Below are 21,288 nucleotides of genomic sequence, written 5' to 3'. Positions count from 1 at the left end.
GTGCTGACCAGCGGTCAGAAGTGGTGATAGGGGACCACCAGCAGACACTGCCAGCAGTGTCAGCAACAAAGGGGGAGGGTGGTGAGCACCAGCGGCGCTTTTTGCAGGGTGTGCACCGCCAATCTCAGGGGGTGCACATACACCCACGTGCACTCCCTACGCATCACCAGCCAGCCCTGCTTGGCTCGCGTAGAGAGCTCAGCCCAGAGAGCATGCCGGGATGCTGGTGGACTCTGGTTTAAGTGAAACCAGGATGGGGTCTGGGACAGACATTGCATAAACTGGGTTGAGGTCAATCAGTTATGTCTGATACTACATTCAACCAGGTTTATCTCAAACCCCTTTCAGCCGTTTTGCACCTGGTTTATGTGCACTGGACATCTATTCTGTTACAGGTTTAAACCAGTTTCTGATCACTTAAACTGGTTTATGCATAATGTCTGTCCCTAGCCTTACTGTCCCTGTTTTGTCCTCCCTTCGAGTGAAAATACCCGACAGTGCATGACTGAACACTAAACATTTCAGGCTGTTTACAGCCTTCTAGAATTCCCAAGCACTTTAGGACAGGGCCTTGTGGCTGTTTTCAGAGAGACAGGCGGGACATTTATAAGTCAACTTTCATCTTGGTGTCTATTTATTGCATATAAACATTTGCCAGAAAAACAGCAGTTGGGCATGCTCGGTACTGGCCAGGTTGTTGCAAAAGGCGACTGCAAAGTCACATGTGATAACAGCGCGAAGTCCACCCGCAACTATTCTTAGCCCTGGAATGCGGACGATGCCGCGCTGCCGACTGGCTCGTTCACGGAGCTCCCGCAACCAGCAAAAGTACCTTCAGAATAAACAAATCCAGAAATCACCCTCCATGAATCACTTACCTACCGAAAGGAACGTCTTGTGAGTTTGTAGCTCTTACTCAGGCACTAGCTATGGAAAATCTCAGCAGAGACTAAACGCCATAGAGTGAGTGAATGCAGGGAAGGACAATCTAAGGTAAACATTTCTACCACGCGATTTCCCGGCAGGTTGAGCAGCTGGGTAGTCATGCAAATTGATAGCCGCCTTGTACATTATTTAGTCGTTGTGTGTCTGATTAATATAAAGAAGCAGCCGCTAAGCAGAGTTAATAAATAGCCATTTTAAAGCAGATTCCCAGTCTCTCGGGTTTAGCTTGTCCTGCTGCAGAGTTTAGCTCTGCCAAATTTACATTCTTTGGGCATGACTAACACTGGGGGAGAGAGACATAAGCTACTAAACTGTGAATACTTCCAAATCATGAATAAGTGGCTAAGCAAGTTTATTAGATGTGATTGAAATGAACAAATCATTTGCTTTGGACTTCTAGCTTTCACTGCAAATCAGCAAGATAACGTTAATGCTTTTGCTTTTCATCAGGCTAATAGAAGAAGCTGACTTCAGAGCTCTAACCCATCTGATAAACTTGAAAAAAAGGGTTTTAAGTGACCTCTTAGGGTCTTTAGTCCTTTCCCACTGTGCTTAACTAGCGTTCCCAATTTTATGTGCAGACAGAGGAAGGATATTTAGAGTAACCAAAGTCCTGATCCCTGGTCACTTCGGAGCAGACATTTATATAGCAGCTGCTAAGACTGTACTATCCCTGCCTAACCCAGCATTCACATCTATCCTGTTTGACCATGGAGGAGGGCTCTGCAGAGGGATTTCTCTTCAAGGACCACGATTTCTCCTCAGAGTTGCTGAGGCAGCTCAATGCTCTAAGGCAGAACGCGATGCTGACTGACGTCACGCTGTGCACTGATGGCTTTGAAATCCCTTGCCACAGGAATGTCCTTGCTTCAAGCAGTCCGTATTTCAAGGCGATGTTCTGCAACAACTTTAAAGAGAGTCACCAAGCAAAAGTTGACCTGAAAGGCATTGACTCCAATATTTTATATCAGATTATCCTCTATGTTTACACCGGGGAGATTCTTATCACAGCTGACAATGTTTTGTACCTATTTGAGGCTTCTTCCATGCTGCAGTATGTTAAATTGTTTGAGGCCTGCTCTTTGTACCTCCAAGACAACTTGACTCCTGATAACTGCCTGAGCATGATCAGGCTTTCCAAAATCTTGAACTGCCAAAATCTCAATACGAAAGCCAAGGCAATGGCACTGAAATACTTTCCTGACGTAGCCTCTTCTGAGGACCTGAAAGAGCTTTGTGCATTCGAACTGATTGACTACCTTGGAGATGATGAGCTCTGTGGTGAGGAAGAACAGGTTTTTGAAACATTGATGATCTGGATCCGGCATGATCTCCAGGCCCGACAGGGTTACATCCACGACTTGTTCAGAAAGGTCCGGCTCCAGTACGTCCACCCAACTTTCCTCTTCCACTTCATTGCCAATGACTCCCTCATTCAGTCTTCACCCACTTGCAGGAACATCCTAGAGTCAGCCAGAAGACAGATGTTTTCTTTGTATAGCACTAGTGCTCCTGACATCAAACCTCTGTGGCATGTTCCTCGTAGGTATTCATACCAAGAATTCCTCATCCTCATTGGTGGCAGGAAGGACAACCAGCAGACAACCAGAGATGTCCTACTATATGATGAGAAGACCAGTCAATGGCTTAGCCTTGCCAAACTTCCTGTGCGCCTTTACAAAGCCTCCTCAGTAAGTCTGCACAGCAATATTTATGTGCTAGGAGGGAGACCCATTAATGACAATAGAAGCCCAATCAGTGATAACATTTATATTTTCTCCCTCAAACTAAATCAGTGGAGGTTAGTTGAACCTATGCTAATTCCACGTTACTCCCACAGGAGCATAGCCTATAAAAATTATATCTTCTCATTTGGAGGAATTGGAGAGAACCAAGAAATTCTGAATTCTGTAGAGAGGTATGACAGTATTTATAACTCCTGTGAGAACATGGCAAACATGCCTGTCGCTGTCCTTCACCCTGCGGTAGCTGCTAAAGAGCAAAGAATTTATCTCTTTGGAGGGGAAGACATCATGCAAAACCCAGTCCGGCTAATACAGGTAACTCCTTGACCTGCCCATCTCATTTTCTTGAACATATTCAATGCATCTCACCCAAAACTTGCTGATGAAATCAAAGCCCAATGTTGAACCAAATTATCTTCTGTCTCATTCAGTAGATGGCAAGAAACACATGATAAGTTGGAAATCCTCATTCAAGGGTGTCCTATAGGAAGGAAAATGGTATTTAAGTTCCTTTTTTATTTCCAAAAGAAACCTTTATTATTGTCCCTAAGAGCCTTCCTTAAGTTTTATTCCATCCTTTCCCAGGCAAACTCCCACTGGTTTCTTTGAAAGTCTAAGTTAAGCCAAGTGAGGGCTTAGCCTTGACTGATTTTATTGCTTTAGAAAGATGTCATATAGTGGTCTTACAAATAGATGCTAAGCCACATGACTAATATGTGCATCTATTTGAAGTCAGTGGTTCTTGTTAGGACTGCGTCTAAGTATCTGGTTGAATCAAGGACTCGGTCAATGGTCTCTCCACTGACATTATCAGCAAAGGCTCTCTTTGTGATGGTAGTTATTATGACTGATTTCCTACTCGCTGGGACCAAGGACTTAAATCATCGGTTCATTTTATACTAGCCATTGGTTCTAAAACTGGTCCTTGTTGATGGCCTGCAGATTGCCAGTTGGATACTAGGGCTGTGTGAAGCTTTGGTCCCTTATTCAATTCAGTGGAGATTCAGCCCGATTCAGTGGCCAAATCTCTGAATCCAAATTGCATCAGAGGACCATTTAATCAAATCAGAACCCTCTGAATCAATCTGGAGAGCTTCAGAAAGATTTGGAGATAGACACAGCTTTAAATGTTTTTTCTACATACCTCTAGGTACCAGGTGGCTCGTGAATGCTGCAATGCTGGGGCAGATGGAGCCTCCCACAGAAGCACGGGGGGCTCCCCAGCGTGCTCAGCAGCAGACCTGGAAGCAGACCAGAAGCCAGGGGACATGCAGGCGGGGCCACCCCGCACAGCCCTGGCTTGGTGACTGGTGCCTCCTGGGTTTTGGGGGGGCACCTAGGATCTCCCCCCAGCCGATTGCCGAGCCAGGTGTTGCCAGGGGGCCCCAACCATGCTCCCCATTGGACCCACAAGTGTACCAGAAGTACTTCCAGTCTGCTTCCGGGTTCACCACCAAGCATGTGCCCCAGCATCATAGTGCTCACGAGCCACACTGATACCTCAAGGTATGTAGAAAAAACATTTAAAGCTGTGTCTGTCTGATTTGCTGATTCTCTGAATCAGCATCAAATTGACTCACTGTCCCCGATTTGGGCCAAATCCAAATTGAATAGGGCCCACTTCTCACACCCCTATTGGACACATGATACTGGCCTTACTGCCTTACTGCCAATTCTTAAACTGCTTTAATAAGTAAAGATGTGTTTCATATATGATGTATTAGTTGCATGCTCTTAATACTTTTCCATGTAAGTGTAACTGGTCTGTACAGGTTATGAATCCCACACTGCTTCCAAACCACAGAGGATGCAAATCCATTACAGCTTCCTGAAAACAGCCTGATCCTTTAACTCTGAAGGCCCCTATTTCAGTTCTTGGTGGTGGCTATGATCACCACTGTATGAACAAATGTTGTATTTACCATAGGGATGTTATCTGGTTACTAGCAGAAAAAAATATTGTCTGTATATTCAAAGATGTCCAAAAGACCAAATATCAGCCACCAAACAGCCATCTTCTAGCAATAGTTTTCTATCAATAACAACAAGGGCTACATTTGAATTGGTGACGTAGAGATTAATGAGTCAAAATCCCATTATCTATTATCTATGCTAGCCTGACCTGTACCAGGCACCAATATGAATACAGTATTTGGCTTAACAAAGTGGCTGTTGGCAAATCTACATAAAATAAGGGCTTGTCCACACAGGAGGAAGAGATTCAGTGGCAGAGCAATTAAAGCATCTTGCTACAGCTCCAGAGGCATGAGCACAAATGTGACTCCATGTTCAACCCAAAGGCTGCCTTCAGTAAACGCAGCCATCAATGACCTATCTAGTTATTTGGGCACATCACTGCCTTGTGCACTCTTGGCTCTGAAGCTGGTGTGCCTTACCATGTTAGCCAGATGAGCCATCTAGACACAGGTGGACCAAAACAACTGACTACATAGGAAAAGTATTGTGCAGTAAGCACGGGCATGAAAAGGAAGTATGCTGCAACCTTGTAATGGTATGGACCTTTGAACAATTTACTACAGGCTAAAAGAGGGTGGGAGCTTTACCATGTGGCCTCTGCTCCTCAATAACTGACTGCATGCACAAATTAGCCCTGCAGTCAGCACAAGCTAATCTGTCATAACTAAGCCCTCAATGAAAGAAGTAAATTATCATTAGTCCCCTTTTATTTACTTTGCTGTAGGACCGTACAAACTGACAGTTGCCATGTGGCAGCTGATGGACAGAAAAAGCTTTGCCCTCTATATCTATGAGATAAATTTTTTGCATATCTATACCCAGAGAGTGTCCACAAGGGGAGAAAATGTGGACTTAATGCACTTAAGCAAATCCAAACCCAGCTAACTGTGCACAAACATCCTTGTGTTTACAAGGTTTAACAATTGTGTTGTTCTCAGAGTGGACATATTCAGGAAAAAAAAGTGGAAAAAAATCTTCATTTTCTAGGAAATCAACCCTCTAGTCTGTTCTCACATATGTTAACAAGCAAAAACAAACAAAAACATAACTTCCCTTGTAGCTGCAATCATCTGCTGTGTATCTCTGTTTATTTTCCAGGTTTACCATGTATCCAGGAACATGTGGTTTAGAATGGAGACCAGAATAGTGAAGAATGTCTGTGCACCTGCAGTGGTGATTGGAGACCAGATTATTATTGTTGGAGGTAAAAGTTATATTAGGCCACCTCTGTCATTTGCAGAAGCCTGGCTCCTGCAGGACTTGACATACTCATTGACTAAGGGTTTACTTGGGCACTGACAGATCCCTGTTCTACCTCATGGTGCTTCACAGAAAGCGCTATGATTTAGAGCGACTCCCCACAAACCCAACAGATGTTCACTGTTTGGTGGGGTGGGGGGAGGAAAGAGCTGCACTTTGGAGCTGATCCAGCAGAGAGGCTGCCTGCCTGCAACTTCTCTCCCTGAGCGCTGTCCCCCCTCCCAGCTTCAGTGCTGTCTGCAGGATGGGAAGGGGAGAAGGGAAGGGAAGGGAAGGAGCTTTGGGCTGGGGTTTGACCAGCCTTAGCTGGGGGGGGGGAGCTTGAGGTGGGGTGCAAGGCAGAGGGCTCCAATCCATCCACCCCAGCTCAGGCTAGGCAAACCCCAGCCCAGAGCTCCCTTCCCCTCCTTTCTCTCCCCTCCCATCCTGTAGACAGCACTGGGAGCAGGGCTGGGCTGTTGACAGAAGTTAATGAAGGCACTCCCTTTTGGAGCGCCTTCATCTGAACCCTCATTAAATGAGGGTTAATTTGCCCTGCAATCAAGCACTGTCAGGGCACAGCTGTAGAGCACTTTCAGAGGGCTGAACATGTACCAAATGTCACTTCTGTCAGTGCCCATTATGTCTGTTCAACACATTCCCAGTTAAGCGGTATCACCAACCTGACCAGACAATGAGAGTGGGGGTTAGTGAAACTGGACAATACTGTCAGGCAGTCCTCATGGGCAGTGGTTCCCAAATTAGGCTTTACGATATTTATGGTAAGTATTGCAAGCCACACAGATATTCAACTGAACCAGAAGCTGGGGCACCAGCAAAAAATTTTGAAACTGCTGACTGTCTCACCCCGCCTCAGTTACACGACTACTGGCCTGCAGCTCCCATGTGCATACCACAGCCTTCGTAGCCAGAGCATGAGGGAGAAAGGAGACATCATGGGGCTGCTGCTACCTTCTCAGACAGGTGGGTGGATAAAGAGAAGGAACAAGCAGAATCCCACCTTTGCCCCTGCTCACAGCCTGCCAGCTGGTCCAGAGGGAGCCCATCTGGGGACAGGCAAATACAGGCTACTTCTCTGACAGAAAATGAAGGAAATCAGAAAAGAAATGAGATGCCAATTCCTTGCTTGTTCTACCCTTGAGTTGATGCAGCTGGAGGATACCCCTTATCAGGGCTAGACAGTAAGGGAGCTGAGCAACGTGATGTTTTATAGAAACAAATCAGTTTGGTTTTGCAACTCCCGTGCTGAGCTGCTGCACGGTACTTCACTTCATTGATCTCAGTGTGAACGCTGAGGAAGCAGGGTGCTCCCTGGACTCAAAATCTATTCCCTGTACTACTATGTAAAGCAGACATTTAAAGAGGACGCTTTTCTCCTCTTTCCTGAAAGATGTTAAGTTCCCTGTAATTAGCATTTAAAGACATGTGGGGAACTGCAGTTCCTCAATTTCTCACACAACACTGAGGCCAGTTTCTTCTTCCTTATTTATGCGTCCCATTCTGTCTATGTCTAGTACTCTGAGCATCCGCATCAGTGGAACATCTGAGCACCTCGCTGTTTTTCTATATAGGGATCTAAGATCCAGGGAGGCAAAGGAATGTGTCCATGTTCACAAAGAAAATCTGTAACAGAACAGGGCATTGACCACTCCTAACCACTGAACCACCCTTCCCTGCTTGGGCCTATCTGCAACATGAGTAAGGGAGCCAGCGTCCTGAGCTTGAGTGAACAGTTCAGGGTTGAGCTCTCAGGGAAGCAAGCAAGGCAGCTCACCTTGCTACTAGATCACAGAGGAAGAGGGCAACATATTTTATCTTGAAACATATCTATCCAAAGCCTCATGTTGGTCCAAGTACTCTGCTGAGGAGTATCAATCGTTTGCATTTTTGTGGGTTTTTGATAATAAATCCAAGCTAATTTTAAACATATTTTATTTTGCTTTAAAGCAGAGAAATTTACCGCATACAGGCTTTATTTATTAGCAATGCCAAAATGTTGGCCAAATGTTTGTGGTTGATCGATGATTGAACTTACAAAACAACCATAACATTTTTTTTTCAAATAGCATTCACTGCACTTCAAGTGTGCCTTGCGTTACAGCTGATTTCAAAACAAAGGAGAACTGATTGGCCTGAACAACAGGGGGCTTTGTTTTTACTTACAAAGGATCTTCATTTTTCTCCCTTGTGCGCTTGCTTGAATTTCTGTTGGCAGTTCCCCTAAGTGCACCAAGATCCAAATCTGAAACAGAATCAGAGGGAGGGCTGGGTGTCAGGTGCTAATCTCATGGGGGTAAAAGCTCATGAGACTTCAGCTACAAATGGCAAAACACCTGGTGAGATCACCTGTTCTCACAAGATCAGAAATATACTGAAGTGGAGGTAGAAGGTAGAGGACATTAGTCCTGACCCAAGCTGAGACTACAAGCGGTAGGGTCAGATCTAAATTGGAGCACAAGCCTTTTCCTTACACATACAAGGCTTCTCATTTCTTAGTTTAGGTCTCTCTCTAAATAAGGTGGGCAATTAGATAGAGGTACTAGAAAAGTCTGTCAAGACCTTTTGGTCTTTAAACATGTTTCATTTTGCTTTAGAGCAGATTTATTTCATGCAGGCTTCGTTTACTAGCAGTTTTGCCTACACGTTGGCCAAATGTTAATTGCTGATCAGTGAAAAGGGAATAAGGAAGGGAATCTTTTAGACCAAAGTCCACCATAAAATTTCTACATATACACAGCTTGAACCAAAATCCCAACTGATGTTAACGAGATCCTTTGCACATGTGAGAACAGAAATGGGTCCCTACCAGGAGTTCATAGTGCACGAGTCCATGACCAATCTTTGAATGTGCCCTGCGTAAGGAAGCTTTGAGATGTTGTCACTCAAATGTCAGTACAGCAAGATGTCTTGGTGGTCTGTGGACAGAGGTCACAAAGGGTGTGCAAGGGAAGGAAACTGGGAGGAGGAATAAGCCAGTTGCTTTGCCCTGTCATGTTGCTTGCAAGGCATTTAGCTTCTTTACTATTCTAGCCAAAGATTTCTTTCTGTTTTTTAAGCCAGCTGCCAAGCACATCATAAACTACCCGTGAGAAAAAGACTCCAGGCCACTGGGCACCCTCTGCTTAACCCAAAGGGACTAGAAAGCTACCAGCCTCATCAGTAGTAACCCATCCACTGTGCCATAGAAACCCCTGCTGACCGACAAACAGTAACCACCTAGGGGAGCCACCAGTGGCAATACCCTAATGAAACTGTGTTGTCGGGGTGGGGGGTAGGCCGCATTCTTCTCAGGTAGAATAGAGAAAACGTGCTCCAGATGCCTGGGCTCCAGCACTTACCTCAAAGGACCTACAGAACTAGGGAGCTGACCCACCTGCCACCTGTTCACGGGTTGGCAAGACAAACTTCACCCCCTTTCCCCTGCCATCAAGGGACTGATGTGGTAGAAACTTGTCCCTCTCGAGCAAAGCACCTCCCTATACAAGGTAAGCCCCCCATAGGCAGGGAACCATGCTAAGATTTTTCTCCAGTGCTTCAAAAGATGTCCCTCTGATCCGATTTCAGCTGGGAGAAATACCCCAGAGATTTGAAAACCCTAGGGAAAAAACTGCAGGTATAACCTGTAAAGATCAACCGTCTGATCTAGTACAGCAAATGCTACCTTCTGTCTGCATTTCTGGGTGTTTTATAGCATTCAGCAGCACTCAAATATTGTGAGGATGGGAGCCAGTGTGTGGACTCAAGCAGGGAAGGAGGTTAATCTGTGGCAAGTTCTCACCTCCCAGGTAAACTCCTTATGCTTAGTCCTATACAAGATGCATAATGATCCTGGAGGATCACTGAAGAAAATTGTTATTGCTTCTGTTGGATGTAGACTATAACTCCTATTCATCTGTCCCACCCAGGATATACACGGAGAATAATCGCTTATGATACAAAGGCCAACAAGTTTATGAAATGTGCAGACATGAAGGACAGGCGGATGCATCATGGAGCTGCTGTGATCAAGAACAAATTGTTTGTTACCGGCGGGCGTCGTCTCACCACCGACAACGTCATTGAAGACTCTGATTCAATGGACTGCTACGATCCTGAGACCAATGCATGGACCCCAAAGGGGACACTGCCACACAAACTCTTTGACCATGGCTGCCTCACTCTCCAGTGTGTCCCCTGTCCAAACATCTTGTAAATGCACCTGGTGCTACCCTAGCAAGAAGGGCGCAGATCACTCTTTACAGAGCTCATGTCGAATATTAACTAGCTCACACCGACATTGCTCATAACACAACCAAAGCAGCAGCAGCCATTTCCAGGGTGCCGAGTGGGGAACACATGTTGTTATTGCTTGAATGTATTGCCCAAAGGCCCAGTCACGAGCTCCTCACTCAGATTCAACTCAGGCAACAGGGTAAAGCGTTGGTCTCATATAAAGTATTCTGGTAGGTAAACAGGAATGCTGAAGTTTCTGGGGAAAATGTACTGTGATAAGCTGCTTATTGTGCATCTATGCCATTGCCGTCTCCTCAGATGAAACAAAACTGCTTGACTTTGTAGCATGCTCCCTACACTAACTGGTGCTAAGAGAGCTTCTCATTTCTTTAAGGACCTCCAGGATAGGAGGATCTGAGCTCTGTCCCCGCTCTCACCCTGGGGTTCTGAGCACCTGTTGTGCAGCACGGTGCCAACTATGAGGTCCCACAGAAAAAACCTTTCTAGTATCAGTCAGTGGTAAAAGAAAGGCTGTAAAAAGGGAACAGGTCCTACAGAAAGCTGGGGGAGAGATTCATTTACTTGCAATGCTCCATATGGACAAACTAGACCTGAGCAAATCCTTGCTCCTTAAAACTGAATCTTTTCAAATTTTCAGAGGTGCAGATTTTAATTCTCAAACCTAAATGCTGTCCCAGTGGCTGAAGGAAAGTGAGGCAGTGAAGATTTTTTTCACTTCTATCTCCTCCCTCAAGGAGCAAGAGAAGGGAAGAAGACAATAAAGAGGCAGCCCAGGAATCCCAGATGCCATGTGTAGGTTCCTCTGTGGAGAGAAGAGCATGCTTCCAGCCTTCCCTTTCTATCAGGGATTTCACCAAAGTTGAAGCAAGGTTGATTAGGGAGCTGCTAACAACCAGAATTCCTGCAAAGCTGGAACACATGGGTAGCACCAAAAGGAAAAGAGCCATCCTCCTTCCCCCAACTCCTGGGGAGCTATATGAGAAAGCAAAAATCCTGGGAAAGCAAATGCCTCCAAAACAGCATCAATCCATTGCTTAGTTAAACAGCCCAGGTTCTGCTGCAGTTGTGTAAAGGGTTGTCACTGAGTTTACATTTTCTTAAAGAGCAGAATTACCATCAGGTAATGAGAAGATGGGGAACTCTCAAGCTGGTCCCCAGACTGGGAGAGACTGCTGACAACACTGGTGAGCAGTATCTAGGAGAAGGAGGTCAGAAATTTTACACAGTTCTCCTTGTACTTGAAATGAAGCAATGCCTTTATGAGAGCAGGTTAATTTAAAGAAGCTGAATAAGAGGGGAACCCTTCAAATGTTAATGTTGTCTTACATTAGAAAATTGTGACTGTTGTTATTGATTTGTATGGGTATTGTGCCTGCTTGTTCTTGACAATTTGATAAAGAAAATGGCACTTGTTTTAATACTTGGAGTTTTTGCCAGGTCATTCTTTCTTGGGAATTGAGTAAATCTGCAGAAGAGGAGATGAGCAAAAACTCATGCTCCAGGCCTTAACTCAGAAACTTGTCATTAAGGGACTAATCTTTTTCTGTGATCCGTCTAGCCCTGTGGTCTCTTTCTTTTAATAGCTGTGATAGGGAGCTATCTCGAGGCCAGTCCAATCATTGGCCTGCCTACCTGTCTAGGGCAGTCCACCCACCTGCCTCTTCTGCCATGCCTTTCATGCAACTCAGAATTTGCTTATAGGTGGGAGGCTGCTCATTTAATGCTCAATGCCGAAGGCATGATATGTGGCCCCGTACTGTCCTACACCGTGTTCCATGCCTCGCAGATGGCATCAATATATGGCTCCAGCCCCACACTGGGCCTCACTCTATTCCAGTCTGACATTCAGACCCTGACGTGGATCCCTCCAACTCAGGCAGCATAACCTCTGCCCTCATACTGGGCTGGAAACCCACCTTGACCCCCTTCCCTCTCAGCAGTGGCCATGAGTGTCTGGTGCCTTTTGAGTCAGGGGGGCACATGCCCCCCCAACACCAATCAGTGACCAGGGGGGTGGTCCCCAACAGCCAATCAGGCTGACTGCGGGGGTGAGGGGAGGTCCCCCCACGGCCGATCCCACTAACCATAAAAGCAGCCACACCACTTCCAGAATTCCTGCAGCCACTTTTGCCGGCAGCCCTGCTCCCCGGCCAGCACTTGCAGGTGTGGGGGGCAATGGTGCTCTCACCTGCCCCCCTGGTTACAAAACTGATTTAGCCTAGCAGGTTAGACTAACCTGCAAAAATTGAATCAATTCAGACTCAGGCTGTTTGAAAGTCTGTCCCTAGCTATGATCACCATCCTCCCACAACGGACAAGGACCTTACTCAGAGCCTAGTAATCAATGCAAGTCACTCCATTGACTTCAACAATGAGCTTTGCATCAGGCCCCATTTGTTGAGTTCTTAACTTGAGTTTCTCCCTAATCCTATTTTAACAGCAAATGTTTAATGTTTGAGTCATTTTTATGGTAAGGGAAAAATTTCAAACAAAAAAAAAAAATAAACAAACTTCTATGAATCTTTCAAATATAAGAGGAGAAACTGTTTGCTCTTAAACTTTCTTCCAGTTTCCTTGCTGCTAATTTAGAATGAATCTTGCTGCCTGGACAGTCTGTGTCGTTAGGTTTTACTTTGATCTGAACAAAGAGCTCTGTAGGTTAAGCCTGTGTTTTTTCACTGTAGTCATTTATCAAGCAATATAATCAGTTCCAAGGGCAAAGTTTCTCTTCTGCAGCAATGTGTTTATAATTATAATGCATTTCCTGCTTCTTTTTGATTAAACGCACCTGACAAATTAGAAAAGCTATTGACACACAGATAAACATACACTCTCAGTTTCCCTCTGTTATTCCTGTTTCCAAACTGCAGTGGGTTTAATAGAAGGCGACTCCTTCATTTAAGAAACAAACAATGTCACTTTTTTGGCAAATGAATATGAATGATTTAGGCTACAAAGTAACTTATTATAGTCACTATAAATATCACTCCTCCCTCGAGTCAGTATTAATAGACAGAAGTAAAACACTCAAAGACACTTTAAGATACCAGAAACTTAAAATTTCCCACAAAAAGGACATGGCCATATACTCAGCTGGTACAGACCAACAGAACTTCTCTGACTTCAAGAGTGATGCCAGTTTGTACCAGCTGAAGACCTTATACAGGCTGATTAGCCAATTCATCCCCTCTTTTTTATCAGCAAATCAAGGGTATACATTAAGCACAATTTAGAAAGAGAAATCTTGGCTCAGGTTCTGTGTTACCCTGTATAAACCCACTAAATTCAATGGAATGTCTCAGGTTTTACACCAATGGAAGTAACAGTAGAATCTGGCCTATTATGTTTACTGAAGTTTCCAAAACAGTAGCAGAATGGTGACAGCAAAAACAACTGCTCTGTCACTCTCAGTCACACGCACACACCAGCTGTTATTTTCCTTCACCCAGATCTTTATTTTCATGCACCTTTTTTTCCCCCTGTTGCAGGAATTATTTCCTAGAACAGCAGAAAGCTGGATGTTGCAAGGAGTTTATAAGGAGGCAAGGGACTTTTCAATCATTTGGTTGCTAGCTCGAGCCCAACAGTAACAGCCCATTTGGGCTGGAGATTTTCATCACTGGGCTCAGTTCATGCATAGTGAGAGAGGAAGGTATTGCTTGAGGTGAGCAAGAGTGGCAGAGCCTGGTCCATAATGAAGTTTGCTTATTTACAAAGAAGATATTGCCTGTGCTCTACTGCTCATTGAGGTGCTGACTTCTGTGGGTGGGTAAGTCCTCACCCTGATTTCCAATGCATACGCTGGTGCAGTGTTGAAAACTTCTTACCTTCCCAAGTTTTACTTCAGTTGCCAGCTTAAGTAACAATCCAGTACAGTACAGACCTAAGCTTTCTCCCAGGTTTGGCCTGTTCCTGGGGTTTCTCCCTTGGAGCCTTTGAGCTCCTACCACCTGCACTTGCACTTGCACTTTAGTGCATAAAAGCAGCCAAATGAGAATTCTCCATTCACTCAGGTGATGATTTGTCTGTTCCCTCTGTGCATTTATTAACAATTACACACAGTATTGCCAACTCTCATGATTTTTGGTGTTGTTCTCAAAGTCTACGCTTCAGGAATGTGAAAAACTTAGCTCTTTCTTTTAGATAGATAGATAGATAGATAGAGCTAAGTTTTTCACATTCCCAAAGCATAGACTTTAAAAACAATACCAAAAATTGTGAGAGTTGGCAATACTGAAGCAGTGGATGGATGGACTGTCATCCCTTCCCACTCTTTATTTTCCTAGGCTAAATACAGACAGTCAAAAAAGCCTCAGGCTGATTCAATTCAGTATTTGCAGATTATTCTAAACTACAAAGATTAAACTGAGAAACAACTGGACAGACACTCACTTTTGATTCAGGAAATTTAGCCACATACCTGCAGTGGCTCAGGCTAAAGCCTGGGGGCATACAGCACAGATTTCTGGCAAGTAGCCAGCGTAGGCTGTGTGTTCACTTCCTCTTCCTACTACCCCAGAGGTCTCTGGGATTTTCAGTGTAGAATCACAGCAGCAGGACCCTGCAGGGTTGCTCATCACTTCCTCTTCCTGCTTCCAAGTGCCTCTGGGATTTGTAGTCCACAGCTGGAGCCAATGGTAAGTTTTTAGCAGGGCAGGACATCTCTGTACTTGGGGAAGGGAAGTTTAATCCCCCTTCCTGGCCTCAGACCTCAGCTAGGGTTTGCCTGGGGGAGGCAGTTCCTGCCTCCCTCTTCCTAGCCCTTCTCTGCTGGAGGAGATAACACAGCCCAACCCATGCTGGGATGCTAGGGGACTGTGATTTAACTTGAACTGGGAAGGGGTCTGGGACAGAAGTTTCTTAAACTGGTTTGACCCAAATCAGTTAAGTCTGATGCTACATTCCACCAGATTTATCTTAAACCAGTTTTGGCCATTTTGAAATTGGTCTATGTGCACTGAACATCTGTTCTGGTACAGATTTAAACCAGTGTCTGATGACTTAAACTGGTTGATGTGTAACTTTTGTACCTAGCCCTAGTTTGGCTACTCAGCAGAAATATATTAACATAGGCGCATTGATACCACTACTTAGGGCCACCCTGCAGCCCACCCAAATCCACCAACCATCTTTATAAATAACCTTGTAACTCACCTGAGAAATGCTGCTGAAATCTAGGGCCCAACACTGAGCCAGCTCTTAGCCCACCACCTCATTGCACATTCAGAACTCACCCAGGCTCTGAGGGTTCCCAACACAGGAAATCTAGAAGCTGACTCCCACAGTTTCCTGTTCCTGATTTCTGCACCTCACTTTTTGTCTCTACTGCTCATAACTAGAGCCAAGCACAGAAAGCGAGACAAGTGGACTCCTGTTCTTCAACTGGAGCTCTTGAGAAACCAATCTGTCGGTTACTTGTTTCTCCAACTCTGTTTCACATGTAGTCATGGTGAGGTAATATAGATGGGGAGGCATGGAGATCATGAAGTTTAAGCTAGATGAGGCTAGCTTTCAGGGTTTTCACAACATAAGAGTGTTGATGGATTCTTACTGCAGAGTCCTAGTACCTGGCACAGTAATGAAGGAATGGGGCCCAGGAGTACTCAGAGAAGAACACCTCTGAGTCTGAGGAACAGAAAATAACCTGCAGCTTCTGCTACAAGGTGTGACCTCACATGGACGGTTAGCTGTTGTGAATCAGCAGCACCTCATACATTTTAACTCTGACCCCTATAACTAGTATGGCTGGAGATTTTGCTGTGGATATGCATCATGTTTTGGAGATGCACTCTCCTCAGGCCTTACAATCTAAATTAGATGGCTACCATAACAAGACGTGATGCAATGTAATAGGATGAGGCAGTCTACTAGAAGACAAGTGACGAATGTAAAACAAAAGGACAAAGGAGGCTGCTCTTGGGAACACTAAGTTACCATGAACTCACTTTTGACACACATGAGGTGGGCTCTGGCATTGGCTGGAATCAAAGCTGGGGAAGCATACCTGCTTTGTGTTGTTATGACACATGTATTTCCCTGGAAATGACATTAAAGAGTACCAGAGGCTCACATGCTGTTCTGTTTGTGTGCTGCCCTGAGAGGGCTCTTATTCTTCGAGACAGCGTAAGCACTGTGGAATATGGGCCTTGTCAAGAAAATTCTGCCTTTGTGTAGAAAACAAAATAGCAGATACAACACCAGGAATATGCTCAAATGATCAAGGGACAAGCTTCTACTGACCTGCAGCTGTGTGGTAGGGTCAATCCACAGGGCATCCTTGTGGATATTGAGTGTGCCCATTCTGACTGGGACCTGTACCCAGCAGCCTGTAGGCCCCAGGCAGGGGTAGGCAATCTACTACTGCACAAAACCATACTCTCCACATGTTAGGGCAGGGCATCTAAAGGCTACTGCAGCCACAGAGCAGAGGTTGCTTCTGTTGGGTGTATCCATAACCATCATTTGCGGGATAGAATTCCTCCACTGCTGTTGCCACGCATATAGGTCCCAATGCAAGGCCTCTTGGGCAATGGAGTCTTCTCAGTAAAGCTCCTATCTACTTAAATAGATTTCAGAAAGGGCCTTGAATAGGGATTAAACCTTTTGGCATCTACAGACATTATTATAAAATCCTGAATCATGTAATAGAGAAACAAACCTTAGGGGTCAATTTAGGTCTCTCCAGGTTAGAGGTTGTGTTTAAAGACTATGCATGCAGACAGAAGTTACATTTGTTGTGCAGTCGACCCCTTGAAAGTGCTCTACAGCCATGCCCTTGCAGAAGGGCAGGCTGCAGATCACACAACAATCTGAATCTTTATTACATTAGGGTTCAGATCAGAGCACCTTCATTAACGCCTGTCAGCATGCTCCCAGTCCCAGTGCTGTCTTGAGAATGGGAAGGGGAGAAGGTAGGGGAGGGAGTTCTATCTGGGATTTGCCCCGTCTGCACTCCAATCCACCTACCTCACCATCCAGCACAGGCTGGGCAAACCCCAGACAGAACTCCTTCTCCCCCTTCCATTCTGAAGACAGCACTGAGGGTGGGAGTGTGGAGGTGCAGGGCAAGGGGAGAGCAGCCACAGACACTCAGACACTCCAAACTGAATCTAGATCCCCTAACAGCATGGACCCGACAGTAAATATCTGTTGGGTTGGGGGAATGATGTAACTCATAGCGCTTCCTGCAAAGCACCATGAGTTACAGTGGGGAGCTATAAGTCTGTCAGTGCCCTTCGATAAATGTCTCTTTAGGTGCATCTACACAAGACGTGTTAATGAGCATTAGCTTAACTTGATGCACATTATGGGCATGTGTCTACACATGCACAACCTTAATGTGCATTAACTTATACTAAGCATGCCTAAATTTGATCCCTGCAAATTAAGTGCAATTAGTTAATGCACCTTAACGCATGTGTAGACACCACCTGGAACTAACTTTAGTGCCAGGTTTGCCCTGCCACTAGGGGGCTCACCTGAGCCAAAGCCCAAGGAACACCTGGGGTTGGGGTGCTGGGCAACTGCCCTGGGGCTCTGCCCCCCAGGCCCTCCTCCACAGCCCCCCACTCTGGGCTTGAAGACCCAAAATATTGTATATAGTTTTCCCCTTGTATATAGTTTACCTCTTGTAAGTGTTTTTTTTTATTGTTGGTGGGTGGGGATGATGGTGGAAGGGCTCTGTCAGTTGGAAGGGGAGAGGGATTCTGTTTATTGAAAGAGATGGGTGTTGTGAGGGTAATAATGTTTTTTTGTTTCATCCATGTGCATGTCCTGAGAGTGGTGCTGGGGGTAGGCAGGGAGTAGGGGGCGTGTGGGTGGCAGGGCAGGTGGTCTGCAGCAGGGAGTACAGGAGGAGGGGGTTGGGCAGCCAGTGCCCTGGCCACTGCTGGTGGGTATGCAGCTGCCCTGAGGCCTGGGCAGAGGGGGCCTGCTGGGGCTATTGGGGCCATCAGGGCCATCACCATGGCCAGCAAGAGCACAGGATGCAGGACATCATTGGCAGGAACAGGGGCTGGAGCAGTCCTGGCATGGGGAGCCAGGGTGGGCAAAGAGGGAGCTGCTGCTTGCTGCCCCTGAGCTGGACATATGGCTCTTGGGCAGGGAAGGGGCTCACCAGGGATCAGAATTTCTCAGGCGGCTGCCAGATGCTGGCAGCTGGCTCTGACTTCAACATGGATGCCATATGCTGGCAGTCATGTGGCCGAAGACTGGAGCTGCCCCCAGTGGCTACAGGGGTGCATGGCATGGCTGCAGGGGCTTGGGACTAAATTTAATGCCAAGCCACTGAACGTGTAGACATCTGCCAAAAAATTGCTTAATGCACATTACATGTAGTTGTGTTTAAATGCACGTGTAGATGTGCCCTTTGTATATTATAATCTGGAATAAATACATTAAATGGAGTTTGATTTTCTTCCCAGTCATCAGGGGCCTGAAAGATTTTCTAGAAGTGCAATGCCATTAGTGGAGGAAGCCATGTCTGTCATGGAAAATACAGATCCCAGAAAAACAAAAAATTTGCTCATTCTACCACTACTGTGAACACTTGAGCATGGATTTGTGACCGCTTGGAGAAGAAGAAGGAGCAGAACGTTGCTGGTCTCAAGCTTGGGTTATGTTCTTCATTTGTTTTGCATCAACAATATGTACTCCACTATACAACATGCAGCTTCTCACTCAAAACACTTTAAAGATAAACTAAAAGAAGTAATTGAGAGGTCAGGAAACTCATGGCTTATTCTCAAAGCATCAGGAACTGGGGTTGCAAACACATACGCTCATTCTTTATAAAGAGCAACAGCATCTTACACAATACTTTGGTTAATTAAAGCACACCTGCCAAACAGATGCTATTTTCTCCCAAATGTTAATGGCTTCCTACAGATCTCCTGCCAAATCAATCAACTAGAGCTGACCTCAGTGTTCAGGAGTTTCATACAAACACAATCCAAGAATGGTGTATATACTTAAATTCTGGCATTTGCTTGTTTTATACTAAACTTCTGTTTCTCAAGGTTGTTTCATAATTTCGGTTATCAAAATCCAGACTCTCTGGACTCTGAATAGCAAGCAAAATTTGAAAGAAGTGTTTTGAACATCCTGATTTTTATACACAATTGAAATGTGCTTTGAGAATCTTTCGGAGAGCCTGGGTAATTGGTCAGGCTGATCTCCGGGGTAAAGCAGCAAATGCTTTTAGAAGGGAAATAAAGAAATATATCTTGGGATTTCTCGGTTACTACTGCCCCACCATGAGAGGTTGCAACAGGCCAGAAGGGTTGAAATGCTGATGAATTTTCCTTTTGATATTTTGAGGTTGATGCAAAGATAAAAGTACATGTAGAATAAACAGGTACTCTTGCTTGATATGGATATAGTTTCCAGCTTCTTAGTACCTAAGAAAAAGAGAATTTACAAAAATGACTGTTATTGTCCTTCTACACTGGAGGTCTGTATTACCATGTAACTTTGAACTGAGGAGGCACATTCTACTCCTGGTTCGTACCTCATTCAAGTACCTGAAAGTTGCTGTAAATTAAAATCTGTTGTTTGTGGCTGTAAGATGTTGGTAAGTTTGAAGCTACCTAAATAGGAAAAAATTCCTTACCAACATTTTAGTTCAGACCTGCAGATGTCCTGGTGACTGCATCCCGAAGGCTGCCAGGTGCAGCAGAGTGCAAACAGTGAGTCATTCACCTTGGAGTCAAAGGAGTGGCAAATACATGAAGAGTTAGATCAGGCTGGTGAATCAGCAGCATCAGGTTAAGCCTATCTGTAGACAAACAGAAGGTGACTTCTATGTCTTAGTGAATGGATTATTTTTTCATAAATTCCTAATAAACTCTTGGGAGGAGTTCCTCTGCCGTCTTGATCTCAGGGGTGTTGCTGTAGCTCCCTGGCTCCAGCACAGTTTCTATGGATTTATCCTAATCCATCTAAAATAGGATTCTAATCCACTGACTTTAGCTGGGCCTACAGATGCATATCTCTGCAAGAGCTTGGCCCCATGTTGTAGCAGGTTTTCTAATCTTCTCCACTGTTCTTTTGATTCCCCTTCTTCACTCTTACAATAAACCTGAGAGTCAGACGCTCCATCTAAATCAGCACAGTATGACTGGAGTCAAGGGAACTATATAGCTTGATCCATGAAAAGAGTATGGATGGGGCTTGGAAACATTTGACTTTTAAGTCCATCTCGAGCAGTAACTCGCTGGACCTGTTTGTTCTGCCTCCATGCTAAGGAGCGCCACAGCAAAGCACAGCATGCCCACTGTATGCATGCTACACCTCAAAGCAAACAAACTATAGCTACTCTTAATGCCATACTGGGTGTGCACCTGCAAACACACTTAGAGGGAGAGCTTGTAGCACATGCCTGAGGCCACACAGAGAACAGCTATACCACATCCTTTAGGGGGGTAGCATGCAGAATAAATACGCCATGCTTAACTGCAGTGCTCCCCAGCATGGTCCTTTGATGGTGTAGATGTGTGACCTTGGGCAAATCACTTGGAATCTCTATCTTCCCTTCAGTTAAAATAAGGACAACCCCTACCTCACAAGGACAGTAACAAGGAATCTGTTAAAATCATAGAAATGCTAAGTCCTGCTGTAGTTATCCAAAGGAGCATGGTGACTATCGGCTTTGCTATGGCTTCAGAGGTATGAGTTCAAGCTCTGCTCTGGACATGTGCCAAAGGTGTTCCCCAATCAGCCCAGCTGTAGATGAGTCCCAGATCATTTGAAGTGGGCAGAAAGTGCAAAAGAAAGTGTTATGGTGTTGGCCACATGACTCTCTTGTTTGTCAGGGACTACAGAAACTGGCTAGCCTTAACCGTTCTAGCCCTACTGGCTGTTAGGCTCAAGAAGACTGGTTGCACTTATTACTGTCCTGTATAAACTACCTGAGACCCCCGCAGTACACTTCCATTACTGCTATTAGAGAAAAGCTCCTTTTGTCAGGATTTGTTATTTGCCCAGGAAAGCGAAGTGCATCTATAGAAACCCACTGCTTCTTCTTAAAATGACTGCCTTTCTTTTGTGACTATCTAAAATGCTAGTATTTCAAAAGTTAAAAGGCTACAGACATGTTGGTTTAAGACTGGTAAGTGAAAATTAAGCAATT

General features: G+C 45.1%; 2 protein-coding genes across 3 annotated transcripts in view; one reads left to right on the top strand and one right to left on the bottom strand.

Moving 5' to 3' along the window:
• The first annotated feature begins 640 nt into the window (after positions 1 to 640).
• Positions 641 to 12,033, top strand: KLHL38 (kelch like family member 38). Of its 2 annotated transcripts, none has more exons than XM_090040593.1 (4): positions 641 to 993; positions 1,527 to 3,005; positions 5,766 to 5,871; positions 9,833 to 12,033. In XM_090040593.1, exons 2-4 carry the CDS (start codon positions 1,656 to 1,658, stop codon positions 10,117 to 10,119), a joined length of 1,743 nt encoding a protein of 580 aa, XP_089896719.1. In that variant the 5' UTR covers positions 641 to 993; positions 1,527 to 1,655; the 3' UTR covers positions 10,120 to 12,033. The 2 variants fall into 2 exon arrangements, with proteins under 2 accessions (XP_089896719.1, XP_089896718.1); XM_090040592.1 differs by having other exon boundaries at positions 1,396 to 3,005.
• The window catches only part of NTAQ1 (N-terminal glutamine amidase 1), a 129,824-nt gene continuing 116,607 nt past the window's right edge, over positions 8,072 to 21,288 (bottom strand). Inside the window, exon 6 of the mRNA XM_090040602.1 lies at positions 8,072 to 8,169. Within this exon, the coding sequence (XP_089896728.1) occupies positions 8,087 to 8,169 (83 nt within the window). The 3' untranslated portion in view covers positions 8,072 to 8,086. The remainder of the gene's footprint in view (positions 8,170 to 21,288) is intronic.

The sequence above is a fragment of the Crocodylus siamensis genome, chromosome 3 (assembly GCF_052110815.1).
Source record: "Crocodylus siamensis isolate JL-2025a chromosome 3, ASM5211081v1, whole genome shotgun sequence".
Lineage (NCBI taxonomy): Eukaryota > Metazoa > Chordata > Crocodylia > Crocodylidae > Crocodylus > Crocodylus siamensis.
Note: the sequence above shows the minus strand (reverse complement) of the source record. Positions and strands in the feature narration are given on the sequence as shown.

Excerpts from the sequence above, each read along its gene's own strand:
- KLHL38 (XM_090040593.1), top strand. The coding sequence starts at position 1,656 with ATGGAGGAGGGCTCTGCAGAGGGATTTCTCTTCAAGGACCACGATTTC. Across the intron at positions 3,006-5,765 it reads ACCCAGTCCGGCTAATACAG|GTTTACCATGTATCCAGGAA; the intron begins GTAACTCCTTGA and ends TTTATTTTCCAG. Across the intron at positions 5,872-9,832 it reads CCAGATTATTATTGTTGGAG|GATATACACGGAGAATAATC; the intron begins GTAAAAGTTATA and ends TGTCCCACCCAG.